The sequence below is a fragment of the Nicotiana tomentosiformis genome, chromosome 8, assembly GCF_000390325.3.
Source record: "Nicotiana tomentosiformis chromosome 8, ASM39032v3, whole genome shotgun sequence".
In the NCBI taxonomy this organism is placed as follows: domain Eukaryota; kingdom Viridiplantae; phylum Streptophyta; class Magnoliopsida; order Solanales; family Solanaceae; genus Nicotiana; species Nicotiana tomentosiformis.
Window position 1 is genome coordinate 121521685 of NC_090819.1, and position 17969 is coordinate 121539653.

General features: G+C 39.3%; 1 protein-coding gene across 6 annotated transcripts; it reads left to right on the plus strand.

Annotated features, from left to right (window-relative positions):
* Positions 1-659: 659 nt before the first annotated feature.
* LOC104099548 (uncharacterized) lies at positions 660-17537 on the plus strand. 6 transcript variants are annotated; one of them, XM_009606575.4, is made up of 15 exons: positions 660-1017; positions 4348-6212; positions 6331-6858; positions 8383-8693; positions 8788-9245; positions 9824-9876; positions 9959-10075; positions 10134-12004; positions 12317-12425; positions 13505-13679; positions 14692-14759; positions 14846-14955; positions 15157-15972; positions 16994-17088; positions 17245-17537. In XM_009606575.4, exons 2-15 carry the CDS (start codon positions 4358-4360, stop codon positions 17246-17248), a joined length of 6570 nt encoding a protein of 2189 aa, XP_009604870.1. In that variant the 5' UTR covers positions 660-1017; positions 4348-4357; the 3' UTR covers positions 17249-17537. The 6 variants fall into 6 exon arrangements, 5 of the variants coding, with proteins under 5 accessions (XP_009604870.1, XP_009604873.1, XP_009604872.1 ...); XM_009606578.4 differs by having other exon boundaries at positions 10149-12004; XM_009606577.4 differs by having other exon boundaries at positions 9968-10075.
* The last annotated feature ends 432 nt before the right edge of the window (positions 17538-17969 follow it).

The following is a 17969-nucleotide window of genomic DNA, read 5'->3' on the forward strand; positions in this document are numbered from 1 at the left end:
GTCTCAATTCTATCAGAAATTCATAAACTATAGAAGTTGAAATAATAGCTCAAATTTGTAGCAGCAATGACAATTTCATAGAGAGCTGTGAAAACGGTGATGGAAGCCTGTAATTTTTTTTTAGTTTGGGGTGGGGTAGGAGGAGGTTGAATTTGGAGTTCTTTTATATATAAAATAAAAATAAATAATATTTATCTGATTAACACATCAGCGTAATTGAGCAACACGTACTGAAAAAATATTTATTATGAAGTGTATTTAGCGGGATGAAAAATCGGTACACGTTCAAGTGGTTAGGAGACATTTTTCGCAAAAAAAGATCTATTGGTAACTCACCTGCTGGTGACTTTAAACGACCGCCCGTCGCTTTAAACCATAGAACAACAGTCTCATTGGCTCCAAAATCACCAGAACCAATAATATACCACCACCTCACTATATTCCTTCCTTTTATTTTTGTGACATTTCATCCCTATCATTCCTCATTATTTACATAAAACTCCTCTAAATTTCAAAACCTTACATCACCTCTGAGATTTGTCATTTGACCACCTAGTTATTCCCTTGCTATTTACACAAAACTCCCCACTTTTTCAAAATTTGATCCGGTCCACGTGAGAATAAAAACAAAATTTCACACAGTAAACCCCTTTTAGTCACACACAGAGATAAACACACACTATTATTCCTACATATATATAAGCTCATTTTACACTCAATTTCAGTATTTTCTTCACTTGCTCACTTAAAAAATTCTTCTTCGTTCACCCAAGGGTGTGGAGGTTACAGGCGGAGATATTTATTCTTCCGACGTCGTCGTTTAGGTGTGCGTGTTTTTGGTTTTAAAGGTGTTAGGGTTAAAGTTAGGGTTAGGGTTTGGCGATTTGGGAGTAGTTGCGTAAAACCCTAGATGGTATGAAGCATCGCGTAGCTGATATCGTTTGGGCTGAGTTGATCGACGGTTGAGATCTCATCACCGGATGGAGGGAGGTTGCATCTCTACACTTAATTCTTCTGGTAACTGTTCATTTCTTCAGCCGTGTAATTATTTTTTTCGACTGTAGTTTTCATGGTAGTTAAATGCAGGTGTGTGACTAGTTCGACTTAGATTTTGTTGGCGATTACTTTGATTTTTATCTGAGTGTTCGCTTGAGTTTTATAAAAGTTGTCCTTTTTTGGTACCTCTGATTGCAACCGAGAAAAGGCAAGTTGTAAGATTTGTATGTGAAGGGGAGCCTTGGAGTGTGGCGTCGTGGAAGCAGCCACTAATGCTTACCTTAATGTAGGCGTCTACATCACATCCCTTGGGTGTTTGTCCTTCCCCGGACCCTGCGTGAATGCGGGATGCTTTGTGCACCTGATTTTTTTTTTTTTTTTTTGTAGGATTTATATGCCAGTAGAAATATAGAGAACTTTCAATATCAGTATTTTTATTATTATTACTATTATTTTTATAGAGTTAACTTATTTTTTGCTTTAATTTTTATTTGGTATGATGATGACATGAGTTGAGCTTAAATGGAGAAATATACTAAGTGAAGATTCATATAGCCGACCCTTACTTGTTTGGGACTGAGGGATAGTAGTTGTTAGTGTTGAAACAATGAAACTTTGGAGCGTCTTGGTGGTTACGGATGAAATTGTGATTTTTGACCTGGTAAAAAGGTAAAAAGTTCATTTCTTTAGCTCTGTACCTAGGTACCATGCCTACCTTTGCTAGTTGAATCCTTAATATCCATTTAGCTTCTTTTGAACCTATTCCAATACTCATTTGTCTTTTTCCTTATAAAAAAATACACATTTATCCTTTTAAGGCAAATTAAGGAGTCTTTACCTAGAGGTTCTTTACAATTTTCACCCACTGACAAATCTCTAATCAAAATATAAAGATTAGCCGGAAACTCGAGAGGGTCACCTTTGGAGAAGCTCTTGGCAAAATGGGGTCATTTTAGCACCCAACATTATGGCTTAGTGGTCAATAAAGTGGGTTGAGAACCTGAGGTCTCAGGTTCAAATCCTAGCGGAGACAAAAACAGTAGGTGATTTTTTCCCAATCTGTCCAAGCCTTGGTGGATTGAGGTTCTTGGTACCTGTTGTTGGTGGGAGGTAGTAGGTATCATGTGGAATTAGTCGAGGTGTGCGCAAGCTGGCCCGGACACCACAATTATAAAAAATATAGGGGCACTTTTAGCTAGCTGTGTTAGGGGAGAGTGGGTTGAAAAGGTTTAAGGCCTTTTTTTCAACCATCTTGTATGTTGTTTAAAACTTTTGTGCATCTGTTAGTATCTTCTATAATCTTCTGCTAAGTTGCTCCGACGCGATAGTTTAGGTGTCGCACCCGTGTCGACACGACACTAGTATGAGTGTGGATATGGGATCCGTACGGGATTTGTCCTAACAATTTTGGGTACTTTGACCACGACGAAAGAAAAAATTCGAGCTGAGATACAATTTGATTCACGAAGTCTGAACCAAAACTAGGATAAATTTGAAGAAAATAGCACACAGCCACACCTTATCTAGGAAATTAATTTCTGACTTATCTACAACTTGAGAATAAAAAAGAAATTCATACTTTACAAGCTATATGTAAGTATTCCACAAAAGTTCTCATAATTTAGAGATTTTTTTTTATTTTTTTGAATTATTTTTAGCCGGATCTCTGCACCCGTATCCGTATCCATCCCTGGTATCCATATCCCCGAATCTTATAAAATTACATCTCAAAGGGTCCGATCTCTGATCCATACCCGTGTCGGATACCCGCACCCGTGTCCGAGCAATTTAGATCTTCTGGACTTTCTTTTTAGTTAGGCAGCTTTAAGAGAACTATGAATGGTACAATGTTTTATTGTTTTGTGATAGCGGGTGGGTACAAAGATAATGGAAATTCAAAAAAAGAAAGCAAAAGAGAAAAGAGATGAGAAGATAATATACAAATATGAATGTTATAGGCAATAAATGGTGTCAGAAATCAACTACCTCATATTAGGGAATTCAAAGAAGCACCAGAACTGTTTGAAACCCCTCAAGAGGCAATGAAATCCTCGTGCAAGCTCCAATGAATGTTTTGTACAACAATGGCATACAACCATCACAATCTTACAAAAAAGAAGTATCAATCATCCAATTATCAAAGTTGTCTGAACTAAACCCTAAACATCCTATTTATTGTATAGGGTTATAATAGCTCCCAAGCAAATACTTAAAATGTCCCTCAAGCTAAGACTTTGCATTGACTAGTTGGGATGGATGGATTAATATGATGTACTTATACTGGTTAGGTATGATTTTTGTGGGATAAACATTTAAAAATATCAGATTGGAGTTATGGGCTACAAAGTTGAAATTTGAATAGAAGATGATCAAGAGTAAATAATGTTCTTTGAAAACGTTAATGACACGCGTCACTGCCTTATTGGGGCATGACATTACACATAGCGTGTTAGACATACTTTGGAAAGGTTTGGTGTGTAAGGAGTTGCCTGTGTTGGGGGTGTGTCAAAGGGATTTGGCTTCAAGGTTAGAGTGTTAACTATTTATATTCTGCCAAATATAAATAAAAACTATTAGAAGTTCTCTACAGCCTCAACCTAATTATTTTGTTTGCTGGTTATTTTACCTTCATTCATATATGAGTAATTATTGAAAATCGGTTGAAGGTTCTGAGGCATATTAATAGAAGCTTCATTTCGTGATGTGTTGTCAGCAAAGGATGCTTGGTCGTTTTTTTTATGTTGTTGGCATTATGCTTGTGCATTTGATATATTTCTTTTGTAGTGGTTCAATTGTGTTTTCTTTGGTTCACTTTGATGTTTTTCAAGATTTTACTTGGGGATAATTTTGATTTAGCACTAGTATTGTTGTCGCATCTTTGCATTGGTGCTTTTATATGGTAATCTTCCCACTTTATTCCATAATATACCATAGATGAAACTGTCACAATGAGGATGTTATTTCCTGGTAAAATCAAATTCCAGACATCAAAAAATAGTCTTGATACACTTTGAGACAAAGTTAACTTGGAGCCAAATGTTGATCTGCCACATTGCAAAGTTTCTTGTGAATTTGATAACAATCAGTAAACAATGATTACACTATATAATCTCACTTGATGAAGAAAATGAATATGATCAACCAAGTGGCAAACATTTTGCTTGAAGTTTAGCTCACATGCCAATTTATAAGTACAACCACAATACTTATCCCAAAAAGATACAACCACAAACATTTGGCTTTCAAAGTTTAGTTTCTTGGAAAGTTTGAATGGCTTAAGGAGGAAAATCTTTTAATATATACTCCATGAATTTCATTGTTAATCGTTTGACTAACTTATATGCTGTCCAGGGATATACAGATGGATTACAATGACAATGATTATCAGAGTCATTTAACTGGTGAAGACAGCTCCAAAGTTTCCTCTGTTTTGCATCCCTATGCGCTTCCCAAATTTGATTTTGACGATAGTCTTCAGGGGCATTTAAGATTTGACAGCTTAGTTGAAAACGAGGTTTTTCTTGGTATCCCCACTCAGGAAGACAACCAGTGGATAGAGGATTTTTCTCGGGGAAGTAGTGGAATAGAGTTCAGTTCAAGTGCTGCAGATTCTTGCTCCATACCAAGGCGTAATAATGTCTGGTCTGAGGCAACATCAACAGAATCTGTTGAAATGTTATTGAAATCGGTTGGGCAGGAAGAAATGGTTCCAGGGGACACTATTATTGAAGAGTCAGATGCTGGAAATGAATTGGGTTGCTTAATCCATCCAGTGGAATCTAATTTGAAGTTGGATGATAAAAGAGACGATATTAAAGAGTCCAGCTCAGCAGCGCCAGCAGATGAGTCGGTTGAGTTTACTGTTACATTTTCCAAGTGTGAGAGAACAGAGAGAGAAGGTAAACATATTGCATGCGCTGCGGAAATGCAGGCTTTGGAACGTATTGCCGATAGATGTTCTGACATTACTGGTGAGAGATGTTCTGGAGTTACTGCTGAGGAAAAGTCACAGACTGAAATAAAAAGCATTGATGAGAATCTAGGGGAAGCTAAAACTTCACAAGATGAATTTCTACCTGATAAATCTGATAGACATCCATCTGTTCCTGTAATTCAAAGTGCAATTAACGAGTGCATAACAGATGCTCGTCCTGTGAGTGTGGAGATTTTGGATAGTCAGCATAATTTAACCAGCTGTCATAGTGGAAATACAAGTGGTTTACCAAGTGAACATCACAAACCAGAGGAGAAACAAATTTCTGTGAGTAAAGAGAAGAGTATGGGTGATGAAAAGCTGTGTGGAAGTGGCGTTGAAAGTGAAACTTGTACCTCTAATGCCAGTCCTCTCTCTCTCGCTGCTTCAGAACTGGAAGTAGTAAAAGAGCTTCCAACTGATACCAGGATGATTAAATTACAGGAATCTTGCGTGCAAAGGAACGAATGCAGTCTTACTGCTGATGGGTGCAAAGAAGATGCTTCTTCTGTTGAACCTCCTGAGATCTGCGGATTGGTGACGGTTTCCTCAAAAGCCTCGGAAGATAAGGTACAGGCTGAAGGTAATAGCATACTCTGTGAGGATGAGGAGGCATCTATTAGTCAGCATTTAGATTCAAGAGACACCGAGGACCAAGAAAATGGCTCCAAGGGTCAGATGGAGGTCTCTGCTATGCAGATATCAGATGGACTGAATACTTGCACTGAGAAAGAGGAGAATATTCTTGAAAGTCATATCCCACTTAATCTTGGTATGTCAGAGGCATGCACAATATCAGAGCTCTCCGAGCCGTCAAAGCCGAATAATGGTAACGGTAATTGTACTTATTCTCTGGAAGGTCCGAGTAATATACAAGAGGCATCTATTTCTGCTCAACTTATTGTGGAGAGGCCAGTACCTGAGAATTTAGAAACTGGAAATGATGCTGATAGGGTCTCCAAGGGGGATGCATGTGCTGGAGACCGCGTCTCCTCGTCTGTGCCTGTTGGATCGATGGACATATGTGGAGAAAGCGTCCCTTGTGTGGTTGATGTTGATACTACTAATGAGGGTGTCTCTAACGGTAAGGAAAAGGAAGAAGTGCTGCCAGTAGAAAATGAGACAGAGAGATCATGTGAGCGTGACCATGGGGTTAGATCCTCCTCTGTGGGTGAAGAACCTGAAAAAATCTCTGACCAAGGTCATGGATCACAACTTGAATCTTCCACATTGATTAAACAAGGTATTATTTTCTATTTCTCATTTTAGTGCTTAAATATTGTGGACCGCCAAATGTGTTTTAGAAATTTAGCCTGTTATTATTTTTTGCTACTTCTTACTGGTACTTGGTGTGACTGCAGCATCAAATGCTGGGTTTGAAGGTAGGAGCTTAATCTCAGGTGGCACACCAGTGAGTATTCCGAGTGTTCCGTTGCCTTCTGGTAGTGGCACTATTGCAACTGAGATAGTTAATCAGGATGAAAAGCTGAAGCCAGTATCAGTTTTGATGGGTTCAGAGCATTTGGCAGAAAAGGAGGAAATGGAAGTTGTTCCCAGTGTAGAAGCAGAAGTGCCAACACTTAAGGAGTCTACTGCAGGCCGTCCAGGTCCCCTTTCCGCTGATGAAAAAGATGCATCTGGTGACTGTCATATGGAAATAGCACCTGTGATTGTTGATCAGAACATTTCTATTCAGGGTAATCCCGACACAGCAAGCCACGTTGAGCAAGCAGCAATTGCTGAAGCAAATAGCGAGTGCTGTAGGCATGTGGAAGCATGTGCAATGAATAGTGGTTCAACCATCAAAAAGGGTGATGATGCTGAGGCAGCGGCTCTTGCAAGGAATCAGGATATAATTGTAGAAACAGTGGAATTGGGAAAAGTTGGAGGTTGGTCTTTTATTTCCGGCACTCGTATAATTATATCTATGATTTGTTGGTTGCTCAGTCATTATCATTTATTCTTGGAAAATGGCCTTATTTAGGTATACAGTATACTTGTCTCCACCTTCCCTTTGCTCCCTCTCGACTGTGGTAATTTAATATATAAATTTTGTTTTAAATTTTCTCAGTTGTATCTAGTTGTATCTACCACAACATCTGGTTGTTGTTTGCTAATGAACTATTTACAAACTAGTTTTCTTTCTCATTTCATTGTGAGAGAACTTGTTGTTGGTGAACATTTTGGACTTCTATGTTGACTATCAGTGTTGTCAAAGGCGCGCTTAAAGCGTGCTTAAGCCCTGAGGCGAGGCACAATATATGCTGAGCGCTTAGAGAGTGCTTCGCCTCGCTTAGAGAGCACTTCAACACCATCATCAAGGCTCTAAGGCATACTTTTCCTTACCAATGAGCGTCATCCCAAGGAGGGGACACTAAACAATTGATATTTCATTTTATCGTAATTTGTTTTCAATTTCGTTGTCCATATATCTATTAGTCATGCTTATAATTATTAGTCTTGGACTACTAATACATAATTGTATTTTTCCCTCCATTCGCACCTTTCTTCATTAAAGTCCACGTTTTATTTGCACTTTGCGCTTAAAGACCCAACGGACCTTAGAGCTTTTTTGCGCTTTTCGCCTTTGATAACACTGTTAACTACTGAAGAGTTGTCTTTGTGAACTGAAAAACATGACATAAGCAGTGGTGTTTGCATTTCATTGAATGCTTTGTGGCCTTATGAGATCCCCATTTATTATGTACCGCAGATGGGTATAATACTAATTGGTCTCAGTGTCCATCATCTTTTGAAGTCGATGGCGTCATAAAAACTCTTAGTGAACATGGGCGATTTGTAGGTTACTTGTTGCTGTTTTATCTTTATTTGCATATTGGGATGTCAAGTTATGCATACTTATATTTTTCTGCTTTTTCTTTTGTGCTTTATGACCTGTTCATTCTCTCTTTAGAACCAATTGTATTACTTGTTCAGTGGTCAACTGATTGACAGATTGAATTGTCTTACTGTGTCAGTTATCTATGCCAAATGGAAGAATTTAAACATGATCATAGGGCCTTATGAACTCAAAGATAACTTGGATTCTCTCTCTCTCTTTCTCCCTCCCCGTTCCATTTTACCAAGTACCTATTATATGACATTATGAGAATAACTTCACAATTATGAGTTTATTTTTAAAAAAAAACGGATAGAAGAAGAAAAGGGCTTTGGACTCATTTGAAATTTTAGAATCTCTCTTGGTCGGGAAGGGCTGATAATAGATAATGGTTTAGATAGAAACCTGCAATAAGGATCATTGCCCGGGTGGAGTGCAATATATAGCTTCGGGTTCCTTGAAAAATTCTAAATGAGAATTGAAAAGATTGGTAGCATTCGACGCCTGTTATTTTCCGCGAAAGACCTTTTTTACAAACAAAAGGAGTTTTGAAATGATTTAGTTGCCTTTGCAGTTCAGGAAAGTTCTGACGTAATTGGAGGATCTAAACATGATTCTGCTGCTCTCGTAAGTTGTTCTGCTCTTTCACCAAGTGAAAAGAAAACGGCAGAGATTAGAAGTAGTGCTGTAGTTGAGAATGTTGCTCCCCTTGCTGATACAATTGAAATTGGTGGTAAAGCGCAGTCCACCTCCATAAGTTCAGGAGAAAATACTTCCACTAAAGCAGATAGGAGCTTTACTTTTGATGTAAGTCCATTGGTTGTTAATGCTAAGGGAGAAGCGGACAAATCAATCACCAGTACTCAAGCTTCCCAACTAACTGAGGTCTGCATTGTCTTCTACAATCGTATTATTTTATTTTGTATTATGCTTCTTATAGCTCCTTAATCTGTTCTGACTATCTCAGTATGAATTACAGTTGAAGGCTGGGGATGGACTGCTTTTGACATCTGGCAGCAAACAAATTGATACTAAGATTGTGCAAGAAATTTCTCTTGTAAGTCCTCTAATAACTGACAAAGCGGCTCAGTCTGGAGGTGCTAAGGGTGAGCGCAAGGCAAGACGTGGCTCGAGTAAATCAAGTAAAGAAAACCCTAAGGGAAACCAAGTGAAGGAAATAAACTCATTGAAGCAGTCGGATAGAAGAGACAAATCATGTGCTCTGTTTAGCCCTTCTGTTGCTGCGCAGAAATTGCAAATTGAAGCTGGAAACAATGAGCGCAATATTACAAAGTCCAATGGGGCTGTTTCCTTTCCGTCTTCAAGTTTACCGGATTTAAACACTTCATCTACTGCATCTGTATTGTTTCATCAGCCTTTCACAGATCTGCAACAAGTGCAACTGCGAGCTCAAATTTTTGTTTATGGGTCTCTGATGTGAGTCCTATATGCCACGTTCTTAATTTATATGCATATGTGCTGGTAGCTATCCACTATAAAATAAGACCATGTAGTGTAAGCACAAAAATTGCCCTAGAGCATGTTTGGATTTAGGTATGACTTCATATGGCAGGTGGGTAGGAATGCTTGTTTCTTCTTTTTTGATGATGGGAATTAGCAACAAAACTTTCAAACCACCTACTACTTTCCCACACCAGTACTGCATATAAAGAAAATTATAAAGGAAATAAGAAAAAGGAGAGAGTAGACTTTCGAATTGACAGGATAGATTTTAAGGTAAGAAAAGAAAGACAAAGAGAAGAGTTATTTAGATTGATAGGATAGACTTGAAGATGATATTTTTTTTCTTCCAGTTTCGTTCAAGTATATAGTTTTTAGTTCAAGGAAAGGAAAGAACAGCTACTATTTTGGTGGGTGTCCAATTGGTCTGATTATTTGATGTTGCTAGACCAACTCACTAGGGATGCATACTGGAAGGATTATGGAATAGCCTGCCAATCTAACATGTATATGATGTATATGTTTAATTTCATTGTTTCCAATGGTTGCTGCAGACAAGGTGCTGCACCGGATGAGGCTTGCATGATTTCAGCTTTTGGGACATCTGGTTGGTTTGTCTGCTTGTGTTAGTTATATTTTCATGTTTTACTTTCTTTTCTAAAACTTGGACATGTGATTTGTTACCTGAGGCTCTGCAGATGGAGGGAGAGGTCTGTGGGACCCTGCTTGGCGTGCGTGTGTTGACAGGATTCGTGGACAGAGATCTCACACTGGAAACAATGAAACTCCGTCTCATCCACGTTCAGGTAGAGAACATCTCTATTTTTTTCCCTTCATGTTATGCTGCTACTGATTTTACTTTAGAAATGAGAAATGCAGGTCCCAGAACTCCAGATCAAGCTAACAAGCAGGTTATGCATCAAAATAAAGTTACTACTCCGGCAGCTGGACGAGCAAGCGGCAAGGCTATCAATTCACACGTTGTTAGTCCTATTATACCACTTTCATCCCCTCTTTGGAATATACCTACCCCCTCGTGTGATGGGCTACCATCTAGTGGCATGGCCAGAGGTGCTGTCATCGATTATAAGGCACTTTCTCCTATGCATCCCTATCAGACTCCACCAGTACGAAATTTTGTAGGACACACTGCCTCTTGGCTACCGCAGGCCCCTTTCCCTGGTTCCTGGGTTGCTTCTCCACAAACTTCTGCCTTTCCTGCATTGCCTGTTACAGAGCCTGTGAAATTAACCCCCGTAAAGGAGTCGTCCTTGTCCATTTCTGCTGGTACAAAGCATGCAACGCCTGTTTCGGTGGCTCATGCTGGGGAAAGTGGTATTCTGGCTGGGGCTTCTCCGCATGATGACAAAAAGGCCTCAGTGTTGCCTGCTGATCAGAAATCTAGAAAGAGAAAAAAGGCGTCTGGTACTGAGGATCGTGCCCACAAATCTTTGCGTGGTACCTTTTCTGAATCTGTTCCTGCCCCTGCAGCAAGTACTCAGTTATCAAGTAAAGCCCCGGCATCTGATAACTTTGGCCAGTCATCATCGGTTGCTGTTGCACCACTGGTTGCTCAAAGCCAGACAGGACCTGCATCTGCTCCCATACTTGGCCATTTTTCAACGTCAGTTGTCATTGCACCTCCTTCTAGCTCTGCCCGTATAAACAATTCTGATATACCGATCATCTCTACTCCATCTTCTACTGATCTCTCTAAGAGAGAGCTTTTAGGAAAAAAGGCTTTAACTTCGGAGTATTTAGGCAAAGTTGAGGTGTCGAAGGTGCAAGCAGAGGAGGCTGCTGCCAGTGCTGCTTCTGCAGTCAGTCACTGCCAAGATGTGTGGAGCCAATTAGATAAGCAAAAGAATACTGTTTTGGTGGCGGATGTGGAGGCTAAGCTGACATCTGCTGCCGCTGCTGTAGCAGCTGCTGCTTCTGTTGCAAAGGCAGCCGCGGCTGCTGCTAAGATAGCATCAAATGCTGCAATGCAAGCTAAACTGATGGCGGATGAGGCATTGATTGCATGTGGAGTGAGCAATCCTGATCAAACCAATGCTGTCTCTTTCCCTAATATGAACAACTTGGAGAGTGCCACTCCTGCTTCCATATTGAAAGGTCGAGAAGTTAGCAATAGTTCTAGTTCAATTATATTCGCTGCTAGGGAGGCTGCGAGGAGAAAGATTGACGCTGCTTCCGCTGCATCAAAAAATGCTGAGAACTGGGATGCTATAGTTAAGGCTGCGGAACTGGCAGCTGAAGCTGTGTCACATGCTGGAAAAATTGTTGCAATGGTTGATCCTTTGCCCCTGAATCAATTAGTGGAAGCTGGTCCTGATAACTACTGGAAAGTTTCCCAAGCACCCTCTGGGCATGGTGGCAAGGCTAAAAAGGTGAATGGGGATGAATCTGGTATTTCAGTAGTCCAAAAGATTCCTGGCATCTTTTCCAAGAGATCTGAGGGTCCGTCTGATGAAGACACAATCCCTGCTTGCGAGCCTACTGGTGTTTCAGGCAACATGGCAGAGGACAACGTGAGGAATGAAGAGGTTATTCAAACTCCCGTTACAGGTGTTGAAAAGGATGTAAGAGGAGCAAAGGGTCATAGTATGCCAGAGATGCGTAAGGCTGCAGGCCTAGATCCTGAGTCATTGAATGACTTCAGGTTGGCTTCCGATGATGTGCAAGCATGTGGAGATGCTGCAAGCTCTAAAATGCAAGAAGGGTCCCTTGTGGAGGTATGTTAATAATAACTTTATCAGCCTTTGGCTGCCTTATTACTTGTATGATACTCGGTGTAAGATCCTATTGAAATGGGTAGTTCCTTGAGAATTTCCCATTGTTCTTTTGCATCGGATTGTTTTCTGTGGATTTGTGCATGTACAGAAGCTATACATTTGGAACTTGCGCTTTTCTTCTTTAGGGAATTTATGGACTCTTATCCATCATGCCCCATTTTCAGCGGCGCTTCAGTGTTTATTTGTTTGTTTATTTTATTGATGATGTAGCTCATTGCTGATTTAATTTATTAATAATTTTTGTACTGACAGGTTTTTAAAGATAGTGATGATGGTAAGAGAGCCTGGTACTCAGCCAAAGTGTTGACTTTGAAGAATGGAAAAGCTCTCGTTTGTTACACTGACCATCAATCTGATGAAGGTAAGCTGAAAATGATACATTTTTGCAAGTAATTTGATTGGCGTGGAGAGGCGTTGGTCTTGAGTATTAGGGGAATAAGTGAAACTTTCCTCTCCAATTATTCATAGCATCTGGGATGAGTAATTAGTGTTCAATTTGGGATTTTTGGATGCAATTGCTGCTAGGTCTAAACATATCGCCATGCCTATGCTTGTAAGTTCAAATTTTGTCGATGCTTGTTAGCATTACCATAGGTTGGGGGCTTGAGTTGAGTCCTAGGGGGGCAACGTTGAAAAAATTCTGTTGCCCTGTCGGGGGGGGGGGGGGTTATGACAGTGGGGGTTTACCCAATCAAGAAAATTCATTCTCTTTTTTGGACTCTATCAAAGAAAAGAACCCACTAATGGTGAAAATGCAAACAAGAACAATGCAAACAAGAACTAGATGATATGCATCTCTTGTTATGTCTTAACGATAGTAGATTGAGTTGGTTAAGCAACAAAAGCTCATATCTTAAAATTAGAATGTGAGCTGGAAGTATGAGGCCATTTACATTTTACAATTGTAGTATGGCCTTATGGAATATTGCATTTCCCAAGTTGGCTGGAGTAATATTAGAAGTCCCTTGTTTGTTGGGCATGTGGTGGTTAGTGAACATCTCGTAGTTAGTGACTTCTAAAGTTCAACCAGGAATTGACTTCTAAAATTCAGCAAAGACTTGCTAAGCACTCACTTATCTATTCTTTGCCTTAAAGTTATGTTTCTTCAATTTTGGTAAAGACCTTGCCTTTTTTTCCTTTTCCCTTGGAGTTTCTCATTTAGTTCAATAGATGTCACAAGTGGTAAGTTAGAACTTCTGCTCTTCGTGGAATCTAAAGTCCAACAATTGTTACCTGGAACTCAGTACTTACATTCTTTTGCCTTCCATAAAATCTAATTTCAAAGTTTGTCATGACCTGACCCTTGTTTCTGTAGTAATCAGATAATTTAGGTCGTACATATGGAATATGACTAGGAAGCCAAAAAACATCATTCTTTGTTGTCGTTATGGCTAAGGACTTTGTGGATTAAAAACTGGTTTATACCTTCGAATATTTCAGGGCTCGAACAGTTGAAGGACTGGGTACCTCTTGACGCAGACTGTGACGAAACACCAAGAATACGTCCCGCACATCCGGTGACTGCTCTGCAAGGAGCAAAAAAGAGGCGAAGAGCAGCTGTTAAGGAGTATACCTGGTATGTAGGAGATAGAGTTGATGCATGGATCGACTACCGGTAAGTTCCAATCTCTTTTTTATCACATTAAGTCGCCAATTCCCTTTCCTAATGATTGTGAGTTCAAGTTTTCTCCTTCAGTCCTTGACAATTAATGCATTTTTGGGATGTATGTGTGTAGGTAATATATATGCATCAGAACAAATTCTTTGATTTATGACATATCCTTTTGGTTAAATTATTTCCTGCATTTTAAGATGATAAATGCTAAGTTGGAGAAGGGTAGAGGGGCGAGCCCATAATCCTCAAGTTTTGAAGGATGTGGATGGCCCAACGGATCGGCTTCAGACTGATTTCTGTGTCATAGAAAAAGCAAAACAATTGATAATAGTTTTTGACTTGTGGCATTATAAGAATATTGTTCGTCGACTTTTGAATGTCTAGAGGTCTTATTATCCTCTGGGCTTTATTACATGTGCCCAATATCACAATTCATGTTACGCTAATAAATTTACATTGTTGAACAAGCACTTTTCTTGATAGAATTTGTAATGTAGTTCGCACTGTGCTTCCAAAAGAAATAAATGTACAGATGAAATTTTATTATTTTTGATTTCATTCTCAAGTTCAGAAAGCAACCAGAGCTTCAGTCTCGTGGTAGGATCGCAACGTGTGATGTCTGGGTTAGGCACACTTTGCGGGTTCAAATCCCGCCACAGACAAAATCCTGGTACTTAAGTGGAGAAGGATGGAGGGGCGAGCCCCATTATCCATCACGTTTCGGACCTAGCCCTTGGGAATTTCTCAGTTATACAAAAATGGAAGTAATTTATCCTAAAATCCTGGTTTTTTTTATCTCAGTAATTCAGACTTTGTCAGGTCAGAGTTGGCCTGAGGAGATATATTCTTTCCTTGTTTTTTCTTCTAGTTTTCGCCGACCCCAACCTGTTTGGGACTGAGGGTTAGTTGTTGTTTTTGTTGTTTTCTTTTTAGTTTTGTAGTTTATTATATTTTCTCAATATGAATTTCATTTTCCAACATCTCGTTTTCTTTGCCCTATCCTGTGTCTTAGCTGGCGAGAGGGGGTCATTGCTGAGAAGAACAAAAGGGATGAGACTACATTTAGTGTCAACTTTCCAGGTATTTTTAATGTTTGAAACTCAATTGTTTTCTACCATTCTATGTGGTTGATTAACTGGTAAGATTTTCTTGCGTCATTTCTTCAGCTTATGGAGATACTGCAGTTGTCAGAGCATGGCATCTCCGACCAACTCTTGTATGGAAAGATGGGGAGTGGGTGGAGTGGTCCAGGTCAAGACATGACTTCTTGTCCCAGGTCTGCATGTATACATAGCTTCTAGTCTTCTCTTTTTATCAAATCATCAAGAATTTGATTTATTCAGCTTAGTTGTTTATCTATGGTCAGTGTGGTGTCCCTTATTTGTGACTTTGTTTATTACCTAAGTAGTACCTAGTTGTTAATCTACAGTCAGGGTGATGTGCCTTATTTTGATCTAGTTGTTTATTACATAAATAGGGCGATACACCTAAGGAGAAGCGAATTAAGCTGGGAAATCCTGCTAGTGAGGATACAGGAAATGACAGTCTCTCAGAGAAAATGGTTCCGTTGGTGCCAATGACAAATGAACCAGCAACGTTGCTTCCTTTGTCTGTCAATGAAAAAACGTTTAATATTGGGAGTAACAAAAATGACAATAAGCCCAACACACTTCGAACAATGAGGTCTGGTTTGCAGAAAGAGGGATCAAAAGTTTTTGGTGTTCCTAAGCCAGGAAAGAAAAGGAAGTTTATGGAAGTAAGCAAGCATTACGTTTCTGACAGCGCAACTAAGAGTGATGCTGCACATGGTTCAGCCAAGTTCACAAAATATTTGATGCCTCGAGCAACAGGAGCTGGTGGATGGAAAAACAGTTCTAGAATTGACCCGAAGGAGAAACAAGTGACTGAAACTCGACAGAAACCTCCTAAACCCAATAAGCTTCCTAGTTCAAATAGAAATTTGAAGGATTATAGTATTACTTCCGCTGGAGATGCTAGCGGAGCGGTAGGTGATGCAGTCAAGTATAATAAGAGTGAAGCACAACAGCCTAACGTGGTCAGTTCTGTGGCAAATGCTGAAGGCAGAGCTGAAGGTCCCATGAAAATTTCTTCAGAAGCTCTCCCTGCCAACATCGCCAAGAAAGCTTCAGCATCATCTTACAGAGGTGAGGGCATGAAGAAGAAGATCCCTGTATCTAGTATGAAGTCAAGTAACGTTGAAGTAAAGGACAAATTGATACATGAAGTTAATGAACCCCGGAGATCAAACCGAAGGATTCAACCAACCTCAAGGGTAAGCCTTCTCTTTGATTTAAGTATACTCAACTTCTGTGAGGATGGACTCTTTCTTTTATCAGCAAAAGATAAGTTTATCGATTTCCAGCAACAAGTGAACTGCTGGGACATATATATACAGTGTGTAGCTACATCACAGGTTGTGCTAAAAAGTTTCAATCATGGCTAATAACATTAGCTTAAGCCATATTGCACAAAAAAAAGTAAAGCGGTACATCATTGTAGTTGCAGAATCTTTTTTGCTGTAAATATTTGTTGTGTTTCTGTCCTTCAATGGAGAATGGACGTTCTTTGAGCATTTTTGGGGGTTAGTTTTCGGGCAATATTGAGATTGCTTTAGTAAGCACGTTGCTAGCAATTAGTGCAGTCTAGATTAACTAATATGTTGAGTGAGTATTTTTGAGAACATTAGTTAAGCTAGCATAGGTTTCCAATATCCTAAAATTAGGTGTCAAATGATTGGAGGGCGTTGAAGCAGTAGGGATGTTTTTTGTGTTAACCAATGAAAAAACATCATTAGAACATAGAAACACCTGCATCATGAAGAGTCTAAAGCGAATTGGAGCATAGACAGTTTACTTAACCTGTTGTGTTTTAAAGTTGACCACCCATTTCCTGCTTGTTTTTCCTTTCACTGCCTGATTTAATTTGTAAGCTGGAGAAGAAACAATCTTTCATATCATGTGGCCGTTTTGAAGTGTGCTCTTGGTATGCTCTTTGGAAGAGAATGTTGGGAATTTATATTGTGCCATCAGTAACCTGGCCTCCACCATTACAGTGCCATCCTTTCCCACTAATTTTGCTACCAAGTAAGATCGAAGTCAGCCCTTTTATATGTCATTTCCATTACCAATTGGAAGAAATCACCCTCCGGCTATTCATGGCTGCCATTTATGTTTTGTATAAGTTGTCTTGTTTCATTAATTAATGGTACTCAGGTAAGCCTGCATATAGAAGGTTAAGATAATTGCTGATTAAGAACAAAAAAGTTAAATTAGTATTTGATTTGTTACGTGCAGTTATTGGAGGGACTACAAAGCTCGCTGATCATCTCTAAACTTCCATCTATTTCACATGATAAAGGTAACAGAAGCCACAGCAGGGGTGCATCAAGGTAAGTTTTGAAATACCTCCCATTTGAAAAAGAAAATGCAGTCAAAAAGATTCGCGTGTCTTGAGTTCTTTCACTGATCTTTTCCAGCTTTAGTATGTTAGCCAAACTATCGGAAAGCAGGATTTGGGTTGTAATATTGCTCTTTTTACCCCGCAGGTAATATTGAAGGTGGAAAAGCGCTTATAAATGTTTCTGCTCAGCCCAGATTATCTAAATGTAGCTATTAGGATGCCTAGCGTTTAATGTTTTTTCCTGTACATTTAATATAGAGATGAAAATTGGGATGGGAAGTTCTCACTTCCTGGCTGTAAAATTTAGGCAGTAGATGTCCATAATGATTTAGTCCTTTCCAGAATTTGTGGAGGACTGTTCTAGCTGGAATAGGTTGTAAATGACTAAATGGGACTTCTTCATGTTGGTGGTTAAAAATTGCAAGAATTATTTTGAAACGATCTGTCTTCAAATATTTGCAGTCTTCGCAGGGTAACAATAATACTCTGGCTATTAGATGTTACCTTGGGACTAGAAGGCTGGTCTTATACCTTCATATGCCATTGGAAAATGCCGTGGAAACAATTTTCATTTTTAGTGGTTGATGCTTACTATCATTGCTCCAAACATAGTATGCAACCTTTCCATCATATATTTTTTCGGTCACCATTCTATCATTTACCTGGCTCAAAACTACGCAATTATAGGTTTTCACGGCTCCTTTTAAGAGTGAACAAGTGATCTTTGTACGAATAATTGGACTGCTCAATTATTAATCCTTTCTGGTTCTATTATATAACCTTTACGACTATTGCAGGCTACATCCGAAGAATAATTATTCCCTAAAACTGAAGTCTCTGCAGTCGAGAATCAACCTTTTTCTAGTTAGG

Coding starts and splice junctions, on each gene's coding strand:
- LOC104099548 (XM_009606575.4), top strand. CDS start 4,358: ATGGATTACAATGACAATGATTATCAGAGTCATTTAACTGGTGAAGAC. Junction 10,076..10,133: donor TCCGTCTCATCCACGTTCAG/GTAGAGAACATC, acceptor ATTTTACTTTAG/AAATGAGAAATGCAGGTCCC. Junction 14,760..14,845: donor ATTTAGTGTCAACTTTCCAG/GTATTTTTAATG, acceptor TCATTTCTTCAG/CTTATGGAGATACTGCAGTT.